The sequence below is a fragment of the Molothrus aeneus genome, chromosome 1 (assembly GCF_037042795.1).
Source record: "Molothrus aeneus isolate 106 chromosome 1, BPBGC_Maene_1.0, whole genome shotgun sequence".
NCBI lineage: Eukaryota > Metazoa > Chordata > Aves > Passeriformes > Icteridae > Molothrus > Molothrus aeneus.
This window is the reverse complement of record NC_089646.1, coordinates 6,423,317-6,440,626: the sequence shown is the minus strand read 5'-3', so window position 1 is coordinate 6,440,626 and position 17,310 is coordinate 6,423,317. Positions and strand designations below refer to the sequence as shown.

Sequence of the window (17,310 nt, the reverse complement as noted above, 5' to 3'; positions counted from 1 at the left end):
CAGATCTAATGATAGTTCTGGTGAGAAAACAGGTGACCCAAATCAGTTATTTAGGGGTTTTTTTGCATCCTGTGAATAATTTCACAGAATCTGACCTTAAGAGGTACTTGCAGATGTTGCAGACTTCAGTTGGGCTGCTCAGCATGCTTGAAAATCATGGCTTTGCTATTCAAAACCGGGTACCAAATTTTCCTCAAAATTAGAGGCTTTATTTGAGAAATTGAAAAGGGAAATGTTGATATGGAGGAAGATTAGTCAGTGTGGATTTAGATGCTAATAGGATACTCTGCTCAAAGGCAGGAGTAATGTAAAACCATCCCACTGAGGGGAGAATTTCTTCACTTTTAGGTCTCTGCTGAGCACAATGCATCTTCAAGGGACATTGCTCCATCACTTCTATGAAGTCCTTGTCTAAGGTGGAAGATTTAGGGGGGAGTTGATGGGGAGGCATTGATTGTCTTTACTCATAATCTGTGAATTGCCTAGTGCCTTGTACATCAGAGAAGCATTTTCTGCTACTTTTGCAGGTGAAAGCTCTCCAGAGGTTAAATTCTTAGTACCTTTAATTCTTAGAAGAGCTGAAACCATTCTCTTTAAATGGGAAACATACACCTGTAAGTTTTCTGTTGTCGGAATTTTCTGGTCTCTTGCTTAATCCTGTGTGCTTCCTCTTTTGATCTGTTCTTGTAGGTTCTGGTATGAACTTGCTGCAGATTTGGGAAAAGGCATGGTCAAAGCCCTGCCTTGATGCTTGTGCCCCTGGATTAGAGGAGAGACTAGGATGCCCTGTCCCATCCCACTCAGTCCTGGTATGTCCCTGGCCAGAAGAGTTGTAAGCAGCAAGAGGAGCTTTGCTGGGAGTTCTGCTAATGGCGCTTGGAGTGCATTTTTGTGTGCAATGCTGCTGCTTTAATATTTCCAGCTGTGTTGTGAAGGTGTTAATCAAGTCTTTGGGAACTGGCACCCATCATAGCTTTGGTCTCCTTGGGTTCTTGCATGCTCTGGGCTGTGTGAGAGACTTTGTGGTGGATGCTCCAATTATAAGAATTTTTGGGGTCCTCTCCCACACCCCAGAGCACCTGGTCACTGCAGAGCTGTGCATGGGAGTTTATTGCTGCAGAAACAGAACCCAACATTTGCATTTCTCAACAGAGATCTTGTTTTAAGCTGTTTGTAGAGTTAATGAGGTAATCTTTGTGAATAATTTGGGATATTTAAAGCTCCTGAGTTCATCTAGCTTAATGGTGAAATCAAATCAAGCCTCACATCTCCTGAGTCAATGAGTTTAGTCTTACTACCCAGCACAAAAGCAGCTATTCTTTAGCTGTGCACATGTGAGGCAGTGGAGATACCCATCACCTGAGCCCTCTGAACTCACTGCTGGTCTGTAATGGAGAGGAACATATTAAAAAAAAACCTTATAGATGTCCTTGTGTTTTTTTATGGATAGTTTTCTTCTGTTTTTTCTCAATGGCTATCAAATGTGGCTTAAAAGAATACAGTTCTTGACCTCTAAAATAATAGGGGTCATATTCCAGCATTTGATGCTGTGATGTATATTAATGTTGTGTTTCCTCTTATGTTTGCATTGAATTTCTAATTTCTAGCTATTAATATTCATGTATATGTGCAAAACAGATAGATGTGTTTATGGTACTTGATGTGAATAACTGAAGAAAGACCCAAAGCTAAAATGCTGTTGTTTACTAGCCTACTTTCAAATCTAATCTGAGGGTATTCCTGTGAGGTTCTGAACAACTACAATGAAAAAAGTGTATTAAAAATTTTTAAAATATTCATTTATACCTTAAATGTTCAGAAATTGTTCCTGTAGCTGCTCTAGGGTTTTTCAGTTCCATGTTACAATCCATTGTCATATATTGTAAGATTGCATTCCATTTTTTTTGAGCTTTTTTTCCTCTCTTTCTTTCCTTAGGGGCCCATTTCTCCATATTATAGTCAACGTTATGGGTTTAGCCCAGACTGTAAAATAGTAGCATTTACAGGAGACAATCCAGGTGAGATGATTAACTGTGCAAGATTCAGTGGATATGATTATGTATGTACTCAAATTCTAAATCTATCTTTCTGGTTCTCAGATGCTGCCTATAAAATGAAGGAATATTGTTTTTATCAGCATTAATTCCTCTTTCCAACACCCTTCCATCACTGATTCTTTTGCGATAGAGATATCTCGGATAGGCTGTGTATGACATTAAATTAATTCTCTTTTGCCAAGTAATCAGAGGTGAATTCATTTGCCTCTTGATAACTTTAGTTTTTGTTATGAGAAACCATCCCTACTATGAACTGCTAACATTTTATCTTAGAAAATATGAATTTTAAAAATGCTCTTGTATCTTTCCAAGTGAAAAGTTGGAGATGGACCTTGTTGGCTTTCTTTAAGAGCTACCCTTTTGTCAGACTGATAGATCTCAGTACAAGGGAAGGTGTTAATTCAGGGTCCATTTTTTGAATCCTGGAGACTGTTTCAGTGTAAAGCAAATGTTTGTTTCTCCAGACTGTGAAAATAAAATACTTCCTATATTACAGTAGCTTATGCAGGTTTGAATCATGATAGAAGTTCATTATGATGGATTTTACATTCTTATTCTGGGAGTTGGGTAAACTCTGCATTTCCCAAAAGTCCATTTTTTTTCTTCTAGACACCCAAGTTCAACTTTGTCCAATAAATATGTGATTAATCTGATGAAAGTGGGAATGTTGCTCCTTTAAAGTGTGTTGTTAATCAAGGGTCCACTGCATATAAAACCTGAATACATAAACCATCAGAAAAATCATGCTGTTCTGTAGTCTTGTCTTGAGCATTTTGATTTTATTAAAATAAAAATCACACCCTCACCAAAAAGTTTTGCCCATATTTTATGGTGGATAACCCAAGGCCACTGGGAGCATACTTGCCATTTATATTGTACTTTGAGATGGTGTTTGTAATGTGCTATGATGTCTCAGGTAGCAGGCTGCAATTAAGTCAAAGAACTACCTTTGTACCTGGGATTCTTTTTGCTTTCAGCATCACTGGCAGGGATGAGACTTCAAGAAGGAGACATTGCAGTAAGTCAAAACACTCTCCTGAAAACTGTCCTTGGATGCTTGAAATACCTGAAATGTAAATAGCTGCAGGTTGCCAGTTAAATATACCTGCTAGTGTGGATTTGCTGCTTATTGGATTCATGCTTGTTCTATTTCTATCAATCTGTAAGCTGCCTGAAAGATTTTAAGTAAACTCTTGTGACTATTTTTAACTAACACTGCAGACATTAAAACCTAAGTCTCCATCCAGTATGTATTTCACTGGCATGACAGCCTAAGTCAGAGCTAGCTTCAGCACGAATCCAATTGACTTAATGTGTAATTTAAAAACAATTAGTGGCAATAACAAATGGTTTTAATTTAATTTCTGTATTGCTTTCCATGCACATTGTGATAAGGCTTCAATTATTTTTTTTCCCCTGCAGATTAGCCTTGGCACAAGTGACACATTGTTCCTGTGGATCCAAGAGCCAACTCCTGCCTTAGAAGGTCATATTCTCTGCAATCCTGTTGATTCTCAAACATATATGGCCCTTTTATGGTAATATAATTTATTTTTTTACATCTGGGATCGATAACATATATTTCTTTCTCTGTGTTAGTGCTTTTTATTTCTTTTGTGAGATGATAATGAATAGAACATTCAGCATTCTCTACGGTATATGGCAATCTACTGCTGAAACATTTCCATCAACCTTACAGCATTCCTATTGTTTAATCTGAGGAATTGAAAGTGCAGAGTTGTGGAGGATAAATCCTCATGGCAATAAAAAGCTGAAATTATTTCGGTGTACGGATAGAGCCAGGTCTCTGTGTATCTCAGGTAATGCATTTAATGTGCAGGAATAACAAATCTGCTGAGATGGAATGTGAAATGTGTAGAGCCTGACCAGGCTGTGGAACTTCTGTGCTCCTCTAGTGGTCCAGAGGGGTCATAATGGAGTAAGTGAAGATTCCCTTTCCAGAGAGGAGCATAATCAGTGCTGTTCAGGGATGCATTAGGGCTGTGCTTCAGGAAAATATTGAGATCTCAGAAACCCAGCTGAGAAAATCATCCTCATGGTAGCTTTTGGCTGCTGTGATTTGGGAGTTGTTTGGCCCTTTGTCAGCCAAGGAGGTTGGACGGGAGCTGTGTTTGCCCTCACTGAACCACTGTATTCTGGATTAAAATTTCCAATCCAGGTCAAGTATTTGCAAGTAATATACTGATAAATTTTGTGTCTAAATGCCCTGGATTATAGATGCTTGAAACTCAGAACTTCAGCAAAGCTCAAGTCTGCCCTGGAGCTGTAGTGTTGAATCCCACCTGCACAGTAGTAGATGACAGTGGGAACAGTGTTCATGAAGTTGAGTTCAAAACCAAGATGTCAATTGCGAGTTACTGAGTTTTGTTTTGTGATTTCCCAGCGGGTTTTGTTTGTTATGTTTGGTTTTGTGTGGGATTTTTTTGTTTGTTTGCTTTGTTTTTAATTTACATTTGAGTTTTTCTTCTACCCAGTGTTTTCTTTACTTTTGTTTTGTAAAAGAGCTATATAAACAACCTGTTCATAATAGGAAAGCAGATACTGAGGCATTTTTCTGAATAAATGTTACACTGCTGTTCTTTCACTGCAGCTTAACATGCAGTTTGGTGCTGGTGGCCTTGGCAGTGCTGAGTTAATCCTTCCTGCTCCTTCTGTGTAGTAATTTTTGAGCTGACCCTGCCCCTTTGGCACCAAGGCCTCTCTATTTCTAGAATATTAGAGTTAATAGGGGACCCTCAGTAGAAAATGAATGCCTGAGCTACCAGACAGAATATTTATATAGAAAACTCAAATAGCTTCAGCTGGTGCTACTGAGCAAGTTCAAAGATTTCCTTGCCCTCATTTTTGATATTTCTGTGCCTCTTCTGCTGAGCTGCTCTGATAACTGTGCTGGAGAGTGTTCAAACTGCTTCCCCCTGGGTTCAAGTCCAGTGCTGCAGTATTTTGCAGGAGTGTGATATTCACAAAGAAGGTGACAGCATGAACTGTGCAAAGACCATAAAAAATGAAGAGATGCACATTTTACTGCATGTTTTGCTAACTGGCTGTGGTGCTTTCCTTTGCCAGATCCTGGCACAGAGCTAGACCTCATCATAATTCTTGTTGGACCCAAGCTGGTTCCATACAGGTACCATGTTCCTGAAATCATAAATGCAACGTGGGGACACTCCTGCTGCTCCTTGCAGAGTCATCTCTGAGTGGTGGCAGGACACCTCTGAGGAGGGGTCTCAGCTGTGCAGAGCTGGGTTTGGCATGGCCTGCCATGGATCTAACCTGACTCACTGGAGAAATGCATACCCCCATCTCTGCACTGTGCTCCCCAGAACCTCCTGGAAAAGCTTTCTCTTATCTTGCTCTTCCTTCTCTATCTCCTTTCATAATGAAGTGTTTATATATTCTAACTTGCCCAGCTTTAATTCAGCTGATAAACTAAACAACAACGTCAAGTAAACAAAATGCTTTTAAAATCTAGAGCTAAATGTTTTGGAAAATACATGTGGTGTGTTTATGTGTTTCAGTTTTAAGAATGGCTCTCTGATGAGAGAGAGGATCAGAGATGAGTGTGCTTCAGGCTCCTGGGATGAATTCTCCAAAGCCTTATCATCAACTGATGCTGGAAACAGTGGAAACTTGGGTATGAACCTTAGCAGGGCTGGGACTTGGAGGGTTTGCTTAGACTCATGCTGCAGTAGGTGTTGTACCTCCTTTTTACTTGGGTCATCATAAAGGTCAGGAATCAAGTTAACTAGAGCAGGAGAAATTCCTAATGTGTACTTGGAAATGCTCTGTTGACAACCTAAGTGTCATCACAGTGTTTTCCTTCAATGTTCACTGACTAAGAAAATTATATTTATGGATCTCCTGTGGTTGTTGGAAGGGTGTTAGTAATATCTTAGCTGTACAATGTTTAAAACTAGTAATTTCTGAAGGAGGTTTTCATTAAAGTTTATTTCTTTTTCTGAAGACTGAAATCAAGTGAATTAAGTACTTCCATATTATTTCTTAGTCATTACTCTAGAATCTTGTTCATGCATGTGTACAAAGCAATGATGTCAAGGGATGCCTGGATTTCCTGCATTTTCCCTAGTGTGTGTCACAGAATCATTTAATCTCTGTTTTTTCCCCCATGTTATGGTTAGTAAGTGAAATGTAACAAAATTCTGATGATAGAAATATTTTAAAAATACTGTTAATCTCATGGATTTGAAGTTTTTCATTATTTTCTCTCCCAGAGTTTAACATTTTACAAGTCTAATATATAGCTCTGAAATAAGCTATTGAAAAGTGAGCATGTGTCTAATCAAGATTAAAATGGATGCATTGCAGAGCAGGGTATGAAATCATCACCATCATCTCAGGTGTGAATTGATATAGGTAAAATTAATGGAAAAATTATAGGCAGCAAAGTTTTTAAATGTAGATATTTAAGCTATAGAAGGGTTCACTCCTCAGCAAAGTGAATTTAAGGTAGAGCCTCTTGACACTTTGAGATTAGATTTTTCATTTTTAGAAGCTCTGTTATGTTGTCTGTCAAATCCAGTCTCTGTGGGGTATTAAAATGACCAGGAATCTCTTTTCACTAGAAGACAAATCAATTCTAGTGTTTTAGAAAATGGGAAGAAATTATTCTAAAACCCCAAAGTCAGCCAGTTTAGACAATATTAAAAAAATTGGAAGTTGATGAAAATATTGTTACTGAACCAGGACAGTGCCTTAAAGTTTTAAAGCTTGCGTTATACTCACTTGAATATCTCACTCTTCTATAAAATGGGTGTTTCATGAAAGTCTAGGTACTAGAATAACCTCTGGGTGTATCTGTATCAAATGCAGTAATCTCCATAATTTAAGTGCCTGGGGGGGAGCAAAGCAAAGGCATAGCTGGTTAAATACCCCCCTTTTATTCCTTGCTCCCTGTGCTCCCTGTGGTGTGGGGAGGGGCCTCTGGGGAGGTTTGGAGGTCAGGATTGGAATGTTGGGATGTGCTTCCCCTGCAGATCTGTGGCACACAGAGATGCTTACTGGCAACTTTGCAGAATGTTTAACCAGAAAGGTTATGTGTGCTAAAGCAGTGTTATTTTGGGTTTTATTTTGCCACTAATCACAGGTCTGCTAGGGCAGCACAGTTTTGTTCCAAGGTTAGAACCTCAGAAACTCTCCTTAGTTTCTTAGCCATTTTGTTCAGTTTTTCTGTCCTCATTTTTTTCCTGGTCTTCTTTCTTGAATATCTTTTCTGACCAACCCAAAGAAATCTTTGTCTAGCTGCCTACAAAGCATTACAGCATTTCTTCAGATCTCATCAAAACTATTCAGAGACCAGCTCTGCTTCGTGACTTAAAATAGCTGATGTTCTCTAATAAGCTCATGAAATCTAATCCAGGGTATGAAATGTTCCAATATTCCTGTACTCTTCTTACCAACTTCCCATTTTTTCTGTGTGTGGTTTTTTTCTCTTTTCACCCTTGCACATGACCTACTCAGAATATTTATACTATGAGTTATGTATTAGCTGTGTTACATCCACCACAGTACACACATTTGCAAGTATCCTCTCTCGTAGCCTTGGTGTTTATTAAATTTTTGGCATATTTAATATCCACACTTGGGAAACTTAGAGAAACATAGAATTGTAGAATATCCTGAGTTGGCAGGGATTGTTAAAGTCCAGATCCTGGCTCTGCACAGGAGAGCCCCAAGAATCCCACCACATGGCTCAGAACACTAAGAAGCTGATGTGTGGACTGAAATTAGTAAAGAAACAGGCTGTGTGGTGGCTCATATGTCCAAATACATGATAAAATATCTATTATCATTTTAGCTGTGTGCAGAAATAAGATTCCAGCTTTGGGCCTGGAAGCAAACATGACATCTTTAATGTTTCTTGATGCAGGTTTCTACTTTGATGTGATGGAAATTACTCCTGAAGCAGTTGGGGTTCACAGATTCAACAGAGACAACCAAAAGGTAGTAATAATCTGGTTAATGTCTCAAACTTTGACGGAGTGCTGTCAAGGCTTCAACTCTTTACCATTATATATTTTTTCTTTCTGTCTGAAATATTTGTCCAGTTTCATTTATTGATGCAAGTCCCTGGAATGATTTTCATAAGGAAGTATTTGGTCTGTAGCTTGAGAGCATCTACAGAGCAATGTCTGAACTAGAACTTATATGGTATTATTTTCATGATAAACTTTCTTTACTGGAAAATGTGGATTTACTGAAACCAATGCTGTCTTTGAGACAGGATTAACTTTAAGCTTACTGAGAACTTAGTACATGTACATGACTTAGTCCTTGTTTATTAAATTTTAAACACATAGATAAGGGTGTGTTGGAACTTTAGGCTGTAATATTTTGTCTATATATGTGTGAACTTAAAGACCTCATTTTGCTGTCCTGCATGACTTGGAGTAACCTACAAGTCACAGAATGGTATTTAAGTAAGCTCAGGCTCAAGTCCAAGTGGAATAAAATAGAAATTAAGTAATGGGAAGTTCTTTGTATATTGTTGTTGTTTTTTTTTTTTTTTTTGAGGAATGGCTGTTGTTTAAATGCCTGGCTTTCTGGGTGGTACTGAAACTCAGGAGCTGTCTTTGATCAATCATGACTCCCAGTCGATCAGACCTCACGTAGGCGAACAGAGATTGATGCTATCTGGTGTTTGCAGTGCAGCTCTACTCTCTTAAGTGTTGGCTGTTAAATGAATGCTTAATCACTTCTAGCTGTTACACAAATGTAGGCACTTACTGCAGTGTGTGGAGAAACTCAACTTTGTGTGAAGGATTCCCTCTATTTGTTTGCAGTTCAATGTTCTCCTGCTTCTGTTGCCTCCTTGATGAAAGGACCAAAAATGTTATGGATAGAAACAAAATAAATTAATGAAAAGACTACGTGGTTTCACTTTTGTGCAGACAGAAATAGATTTAGACTTCTATGACATTGCTTAATTCATCTGAATTTTATATAATTTTATCTTCTATAATTGCTTTAATTTTATATTTCTGCAATATTGATTCCTAAGCAGCTCTTGGTGCTGGGAAATGCCTGGGGAAGAGTTTACAACTTGCCCTAAACTTCTTCATTGTGCATCAACTTCAAGTTTGATGTATTTGCCAACAGCATTGAGGATATGGGTTGTGTTCTCTGTCATGAGGCTTTAGGTCCATCTTGTGTGTATGAGTGAAGAACTGGGCCTAGATGAGAGCAGACTTGAGGGTGAAGGCAAGAGTATCAACTGTAAACCTGTTTTTAACCACTCTGCAGCTTGGCAGTGTGTGCTGGGTAAGGAGTTGTTAATTCATTCCCTCTTTGGTACAGGTTCCAAGGTTTCCAAAGGAAGTAGAAATACGAGCACTGATTGAAGGGCAGTTCATGGCCAAGAGGATTCATGCTGAAAAGCTGGGATATAAAGTCTGTAAGTATGATGAAAACTAACTAATGGACTGGGGGCCAAAGGCAGTAATGTCACTGCTGTCATCCCTGTCCTGCCTGATGGATACAGAAACTGGTATGAACTCTGAGTTTGGTCTCTTGGAAAAAATATTGATGGTGTGTTGGGTGCAAGTTTTTGTAGATGGCAACATTAGAAGGACCACCAAGGAGGTTTAGCTTTACAAAGATTTCTTTTTCAAGTATTCTTGCTGTTTCGTTGTTTCTGAGCTGCATTGTCTATTTTTAAATAAGAGTTTGGCCTTTGATAGATTGTTAAGTGAAAAGACCACCAGCCTTCTGCCTGAAGCACAAGACTGTAACTCAGAAAATCTGAAATCTATGTTCAGTTCTTGGATCTGCCATTAGCTGGTCACACACCTTTTTACCTCAGTTTTCTCTTAATAAGGCAGAAGCCCTTTCCCTGTCTTGTGATTTAGAAAGCCAGAGCTCCAGCTTCCTAGAATTTAGGATAGTTTTTAGCACATTGGAACAGCAATGTCAGCCAGTATTTTACCTAGAAAGTGGGTTCAGATCATTACTAGGTGTACAATTATACAAAAATAAGAGGCAAACCTGTAAGATTTTTATTGATGTTTTCTGACAGTGTGTCAGCCAGTGGTATCTTTAACACGCTGAATTAACTCATCTAGAGGATTTTTAATAAATATTTTATTTCAAAAAAATCATAGTATTTTTATTTACATCCTGATCTCCTTCTTCACAAGTCATTCCTACCCCCAGGCTTTTATCAATAATCATGAAGGACAGAATATTTTTACTGTTTATTTTTAAAAGAGAACTCCAGGAGCTGAAAGTTGAAAAAATGCAGAGATCCTGGAACAAATCACAAGGCTTGACAACACCACCTCATAAATTTATGTTGTAAAGGTTTTTGTGTTCTATATTTTCTTATATAGTTGAAACTGTATTTATTTGTGGGGATTATTATGGAGACAGGCAGAGTTTCAAATAGACTGTGTTTAAAGTGCCTGTTTATCCTTCATTCTTAGATTCTGCTTCACCAAAATCTTGGTTTATATAGCCCAGAAAGCTCATGGCTGAGGGTACTTTTGCAGTCTGTAAATGTCAGGGGTTAGACAAACACCAGAGTGTGAGAAGAACTATTTGGGATATCAGACAACCCTGACACAGGAATAAATGGGGATAAATTATCTGCAAATACATTTAGGCTGAGTAGGACAGCTAAAAATCCAAATAGTTTTAGGATGTGGCTTAATAAGCTTTGAGAATACATCATTAGTATTTTTTAAAATGCTGTAGATGCCTACAGTGAAAAGGAGACAGGTGTGATTGGATTATATTCCTATGGATTCTTTGGAATGTTAGATACTTTTTTGTTGCATCCCTAGGGCCTTTTAGCTATTTGGTAACTTAACAGATGAGTTGCTTTCAAAAAGAACTGCTGTACATAGTGTAGGCTGTGTGCATCTCCCACTTCTCCTCAGTGGTATTATTTAAATGTCATACTTTGTTGTTTGTGTAGTGATGGCAGGCTCACATCTGCATTTGTTGTGTGACAGCTCTGAAAACAGGGTGTGTTCTCAATGTGTTTCAGGGTAAGGATGAGCATTGTGGGAATTACTCCAGCATTGCCAGGCTTTGTCTTGTTTAATAGCTGCTGGTTTTCAGGCTGCCTTTTTTTTTTTTCTTTCCTTTTAATGTGATTTAAAAGCTTATTTATTTTTTGGATTAAATATGCAGTCAGGACCCTTGTGTTTATTCAATTCCTTGTAGGCCTTGCCTACATGGGGGATTTACTTTGATATTTCCAGGAATCAAGCTGATTTACATTCAGAAATATAATCACAGCAGGGTAAATCTTGGCTTTTTTTTTGTTATTGCTGTTGTTTGCACTGATAGGAGAATACAGTAAGAAGTGCTCACAAGCTCTGGAAGGTTCTATGATGACACCCATTAAATCAATGCATGAGAGAAATGGATGTGGCATGGTCAGTCACAACAAATGCCTTGGTGGGGTGCCCTGAGGTTTGTGTGGTGCTGTCACAGTGGTGCATATGAGTCAGAAACCTGGCTAAGAATTTCCCTAGCTCTGGCACCGAGGTGCTGGAAAATGATTTTGGCAGCTCTGAACCTGCCTCTCTGTTCTTGGGCCAAATGCAGTTTGGATGGTTGTAATCAGAAAAGCAACAGCGTACGTGAGAGAGAATTCTGTAAAAACAAACAAATAAAAACTGCCATATAGAGTTCTTGGTTATGCACTGTGAACATGACAAACATTAGATAATCCCTTAGAATTAGCTCCCAGTTAATGAATATATTATCTTGCAAGGAGCAGTATTTTGAATCCTCAGTCTAGCTTGTGCTGTGGGAAGGAATGCAATGATGCTGAAAGAGCTTTTTATATGTGAGCTTTTATTTCTAGCTGGATGTGTCCAGCACATTATAAATCTGATATCAATGACAAATAATAATTTAAAATGCCCCTTAAAGCAGCTCCTCATGTGCTGTTTGTGCTGCCTGTGACATGAGCTCAGATGTCAGTGTGCCTTTGGTGCCAGTAGAGGGCAGGGGATTCTGTCTCATGAATTTTGTCTCCGAGGATGGGATGTGTCAGCCTTGTTCTGAAAATGGCACACAGTCACCAGATGATCCTTAGGAGAAAGGTTAAACCTCATATTAATTGTGATTTAAGGGCTTTCAAAGTGTGTGTCACTCTGTTCTAATTGCTCTAATCTTTCTCAATCAGGTTTCAGAGGAAATCATTCAGTAACACCCTGTATCCTGTTTTGCTTATGTGCTTAAGGGGTGGACTGAGTGTTGAATCTAGAAACAAACAAGTGAAGTTTGGTCTGTCCCTGTTGTTTACATCCTCCCATTCAGAGATTCATGAAGATAAGGTGAGGGTTTGCTGTTCTGCCTTTATTTTCCTGAATTTTGATGGTATCATAAATGCCTTCTATTTTTTCACTTCCTTTTACTGCTTGCAGCCATCCCCCTTGGAAAGCCAAGCTCTCAACTGCAGTTCAGAGGCTGGACTTACAGAGAGCCATTCTTGCTGCATGGTTAGGGAACTCTCTGAAGTCAAAACCATGGTAACTTTGTGGAGAAATGACAGTGTCTGCAGCTCAGTGACACTGGTGGTCACAGCAGCTATAAAGCTGTCAGTGGTACAGACTGATCTGCCAGTATATACTTCAATAATCTTGATGATCACTTCAGAGTTGCTTCTGTTCCTGACCAAGCAATCCTAAACTTCATCCTAAAACTGACACTGGCTGGAGAATGTTGCCATGGTTCTTGCTTGGATCTAGTGAGGCTGTCCTGGGGAAAACCCGCAAAACTGAATAATTTAGGGGGCAAAATCCATTCTTCACCTTACTGATGGGTGAAGTAAATATGCCATGATGTATGTTACATATGCTGAAGGAAAGCAGCACACAGGTAAAGGCTCTGTGCTGATCACACATGTAGTCAAATATGTAAATTATATTTTGCTCTAGAATGTAGGAACCTTCATGACAATGGCAATCTGAGCTCTGGGTCAACACATGTTGGATCAGGTGTGTGCTAGAGTTGTGTTAAGTCAGCTTTTGTGGGACTGCAGCAGCAATTAATAAATCCTGCCATGTAGGAAGGCTGATTATCTGGGGTGGAGTCTGTGTTGAAGCTGTTAACTTGGACAGAGCTTTGTGGCTTGTTTTTGTGCCTGTCAGTGACTCCATAATACTCCAATTGCCCAAGGTGCTGTTCTGTCCCCTTTATACCTTCAGGAATCTGATTCTGCCACCTAACTGTGCTCAGCAGGGGCAGGTGGGTAGAAGGTGCCACATTTTATGAGTGCAGGCTTTGTCCATAAAACCTTGTGTGTGTGAATATTGTGTAATTTATAGTTTCTTACATAAATCCATCACTCACAAATGATGTTGGTGCCTTGAATACTAGAGACTGTATTGGTGCTTAAGTGCTGGCTGGGGTGACACTGACATCCCTGGGGCTTTGCACTGCTCTGAGAATCAGCTGATTTTTTTTCAATGGGGTGCATTCTTGGAAAAAAATAGCAGTCCTGAAGTGCTAAGAAGAAAAAGAGCGATGTCAGAGCATGCTGGGCCTGATTTCTCAGGGATTAGAGTGGGGACTTGCATTTCTGAAGAACTCAGTTTAAGATTACATGAGGGTAAACCCCAAGGCGATGAATTTTCTTTTTCTTCAGGTGATGTTTTCTTCTGATGCTCTTCTCAGCAGGCTGGAGGTAGCAGTAATGTGTGGCTTATTTCCTGCAGGGAAGGCAGTCTGATGGAGTCAGGGATACTCAGAAAATAGAATCAAGGAATCATTAAGGTTGGAGAATTCCTCCAAGATCATCATATCCAACATTTGACCTAACACCACCATGCCCACTAAGACATCTCATGAAATGACATGCCTACATGTTTTTTTAACACTTCCAGGGACAGTGACTCCACCACTTCCCTTGTTCCAAACTATCACTTAGTACAACATGGAGCAGTTGTGTTTCATTGTTCCTGTTCTCATGTGGAGGCACAGAAACCCAAAGGTGAGACCTGAGGCTGTTACTCCACAACAAAATATTGGATTAGAGGATGCAGTACCTCTCCTTCTTAGCAAGGCAGGGTGTCACTGGTCCTTGGGATGCTTCAGGGATGCCTTTGTGTCTGGCTGTGAGACAGATTTTCCTGTTGGTGGTTGTCCTTGACTGTCTGGCGTTTGTGACTGTGCTCTCCAAAACTCCTGTGAGTTATTGGGAGAATGGGGATTCTTGTTCTGTCAGCCTTTGCCTGCACTGCTGAGTGTGTGTTTACTCCAGTTGTAGCAGTGTTTTGGCTGAAATAAGGAGCACTGGGAGTGAGGCCATTTTGTAGTTGCATACAGATTAAATTGATGTTTATGCCCTGTGGGATTTAAATTTCTTAGAGAAATCAATACTAAAATGTTGTGTTGGCTTTGTGCTTGTCTCTTGCTGTTTGCTGCTGAGAGTGCTGATGGTGTTTCAGCAGCACGAGGGTGCTGGCTTTGTTAGGGGCCTTTTGCTTCAGCAAGCTTGTAAAAACAGCTTAAAAATTATTAGAAGACAGTGACAGGTTGAAGATTTCTTTTTGGAACAGTAGTGAATAGCAGTAACAGCCAGATTCAAATGTGGAACAGAGATGGGGCAGAGTGTGCTGCTTGGCATGCAGTACAAACAGAAATGCCTTGCCATTACATCTTAAACCTATATTTCTGAGGGAGGAGTGTTGGCTCAAAAAGTACTTTGAAATTCATCAGAGGCAGGATCTTCCTCCTGGATAAGCCAGTCATTCTGCTGCAGAGGATATTTGTATTTTCTGATGAAACTTCTGCCTGATAAGAGTGCCAGTGTGAGATGGGCAATAGCTTGCCAAGAACTTGACTCTATCCACTTTTATTTTTCACAGAGCATCAGACTTCTATCACGTAGCTGAGCCTTCAAGGCATGATCAAGCAAGGCTTGGTTTTAAGCCAGTGATCTGGAAAGGTTGGTTAGCTCATTACCAATTCCCTGACCAAGTATTTCACAAAAAATTGGCTTTTTATTATTACTTGGCTCAGGAGAGTAAAGTATTAGTTTAACTAATTTTTCAAGGGTTAGATAAAATGTCTCTGAAGGAAATGACCTCATGTGCTATAAGGAAGCTGCTGACGTGCTCTAGAATTTTTCATGCAGAGGCCATTGTCTTGCTTTTATTTGCTTTATTGTTGTCATACATATACAGGAAACACAATGAAGACAGAAAATCTGAAGAGTTAATAAAAAAGATTAGAAAGGGTACTATCTGTCTTTCTTTTCTGTGACACCATGATAAAATGCTGTCATTCTTTGAACAATTGCTTTTAATGTTTGGTCAGCAAAAGACCAAGTATGTAAATGGTTCAATTCCTGTGCCCTGATGTTGGGAGAGATTGTTTATGGCTCTGTCAGTGGATGTACTGTTCAGGCAGTACTCAGAAAAATAGTCAAGCTGTCAGATTGCTGGGTTTGTTAGAGCTTTGTGGATCTCTGGAAGCTGGGGACCTGGAGATCAGCTGGGTTATCTACTAAATCTCCTTTTATTGCTTGTTTTTTGAGACTGATCTACAGTTTTAAATCCAATTAGATTAGCAAGGGAATGACATGACTGCAGTCTATAACTGCCTTCTTGGGGAAAGGAAACTTGATAGTATAGGACTCTTGGGCCTTACAGACAGAAACATTATGGTTCAATAACTGGAAGCTGAAAGCAGGCAAACCTCAAATGACAAGGAAGGTGCAGATTTTTAACAGAAACTGAAATCAAACTGCAGCAATTGACAGTGGTGTAGTGAATTCTTTAGCACTGGCAGTTTTAAGAACAAGATTTTTTTCCCCCACCCTAAAACTAGGTGCACTGATCTAAAGAGATAATTTGTTATGGAAGAGTGAGTTTAAAAGGTGAGAGTTTTCCATTCCCTCCTGGACACATGGCAATCTGTAAGAAAAAGAAGTTAACCTGATTTACAGCTATATAACACTGCTGTGTAGTAATCATTTATACCCATAGCAGCTTCTGGTATCACTGTAAATGAAGGCCTGTTTTCATAATCCTTCTGCTTGTAAAATACTACATTTACCCCTAGTTGACACTTAGTCAAATGCTACGTATTTATTACTTTAAATCTTTCTCCTGGTGTGTTCCTGTATTTTCATTTTTGTTGCTCAAATGTGACAGTCCTGTTAGTGAACTCTACTCAGCTCTCCCAAGACTTTCCTAGTCCTTCCAGCTGTTTTCTTTTTTTTTTCCCTGTTTTAAGGTTATTCAGCTGCTTTTACACATCTCAGGTTATGCATCACTCCTGAACATTGAGTGTCTCAATGCTTTCAGCTGCATCAACCCACACCTGAGGTTTTCAGTGTTAACAGGGGTTCCTACTAGACAAGCCATTCTTTTCCTGCTTCCTCTATTTGCTTGCATATACAGGGACTTTTAGCTGTGATTGCTGCATGAATTTTAGGCAAGGCAATTTTCCCTTACTTGAAAAGAGATTTCTGCCTAAATTTCAAAAACAATTTTGGATATCTAAAGCTTTGTTTCCATCCAGATTTTGATTTCCAGAGGACAGCTACACAGTGCTTACCCAGATTATCTCAAGGAAAAAATAGCCAGCCACCTCCCACATTTCTTGTTTAAGTAAGACCCAAGTAAAGTTCACACAATTGTGGACAAGAGTTATTTTGCTTTTGACTTGCATAACTTCAATTCTCTTCAGACATGAGGAATTAATTTGTGCAACTTTTAAAATTTTTCTTATTTCTGGCCTGTGTTTTTCAAGACCACACATGAAGGGAATTCTTTAAACTATAATGTTATTTAACCTGTATGTGGTGTCTAACTTATGCACTAGCACGGATATGTGTGGGCAATGTAAAATGACAGGTATCAGCCCCAAGGTTTTCCCAACCTCAGTTTAGTCCGAGTGTAAAAGGTGGCAAAAGGTGGAAAGTTAATGAAAAACAACCTTCAAGTGCACTGTGTACTTCTCCAGTTGTCTGAGGTAAGAACAGAAATGTGTTACCTTTGCACTTGGAGGCTGGAATTCGGGATCAGTGAAAGGACCAACCCAAGGGAGAAAATTGTGTGTGTGTAAGAGTGAGATTAGAGCATCCACAGAATTAAGATCCCAGCTTCTGGACAGTGATATAACTTTTCTCTTTGATGTTCAAAAGGCTGGACTTGACAGTGTCTTGCAGTGACCTCCAGCTTGTCTGTGCTATAACTTTCCTAGCTGGAAAATCCAAAGAATGGATAAAAGAGCACAAAGAAAGTTTGCT

At 39.3% G+C, this 17,310-nt stretch overlaps 1 protein-coding gene across 1 annotated transcript in view; it reads left to right on the top strand.

Annotated features, from left to right (window-relative positions):
• The window catches only part of XYLB (xylulokinase), an 82,727-nt gene that overhangs the window by 16,754 nt on the left and 48,663 nt on the right, over positions 1 to 17,310 (top strand). Inside the window, exons 9-15 of the mRNA XM_066550821.1 lie at positions 691 to 809; positions 1,937 to 2,018; positions 3,035 to 3,075; positions 3,480 to 3,595; positions 5,597 to 5,712; positions 7,966 to 8,039; positions 9,393 to 9,489. Coding sequence (XP_066406918.1) covers positions 691 to 809; positions 1,937 to 2,018; positions 3,035 to 3,075; positions 3,480 to 3,595; positions 5,597 to 5,712; positions 7,966 to 8,039; positions 9,393 to 9,489 — 645 coding nt within the window. The remainder of the gene's footprint in view (positions 1 to 690; positions 810 to 1,936; positions 2,019 to 3,034; positions 3,076 to 3,479; positions 3,596 to 5,596; positions 5,713 to 7,965; positions 8,040 to 9,392; positions 9,490 to 17,310) is intronic.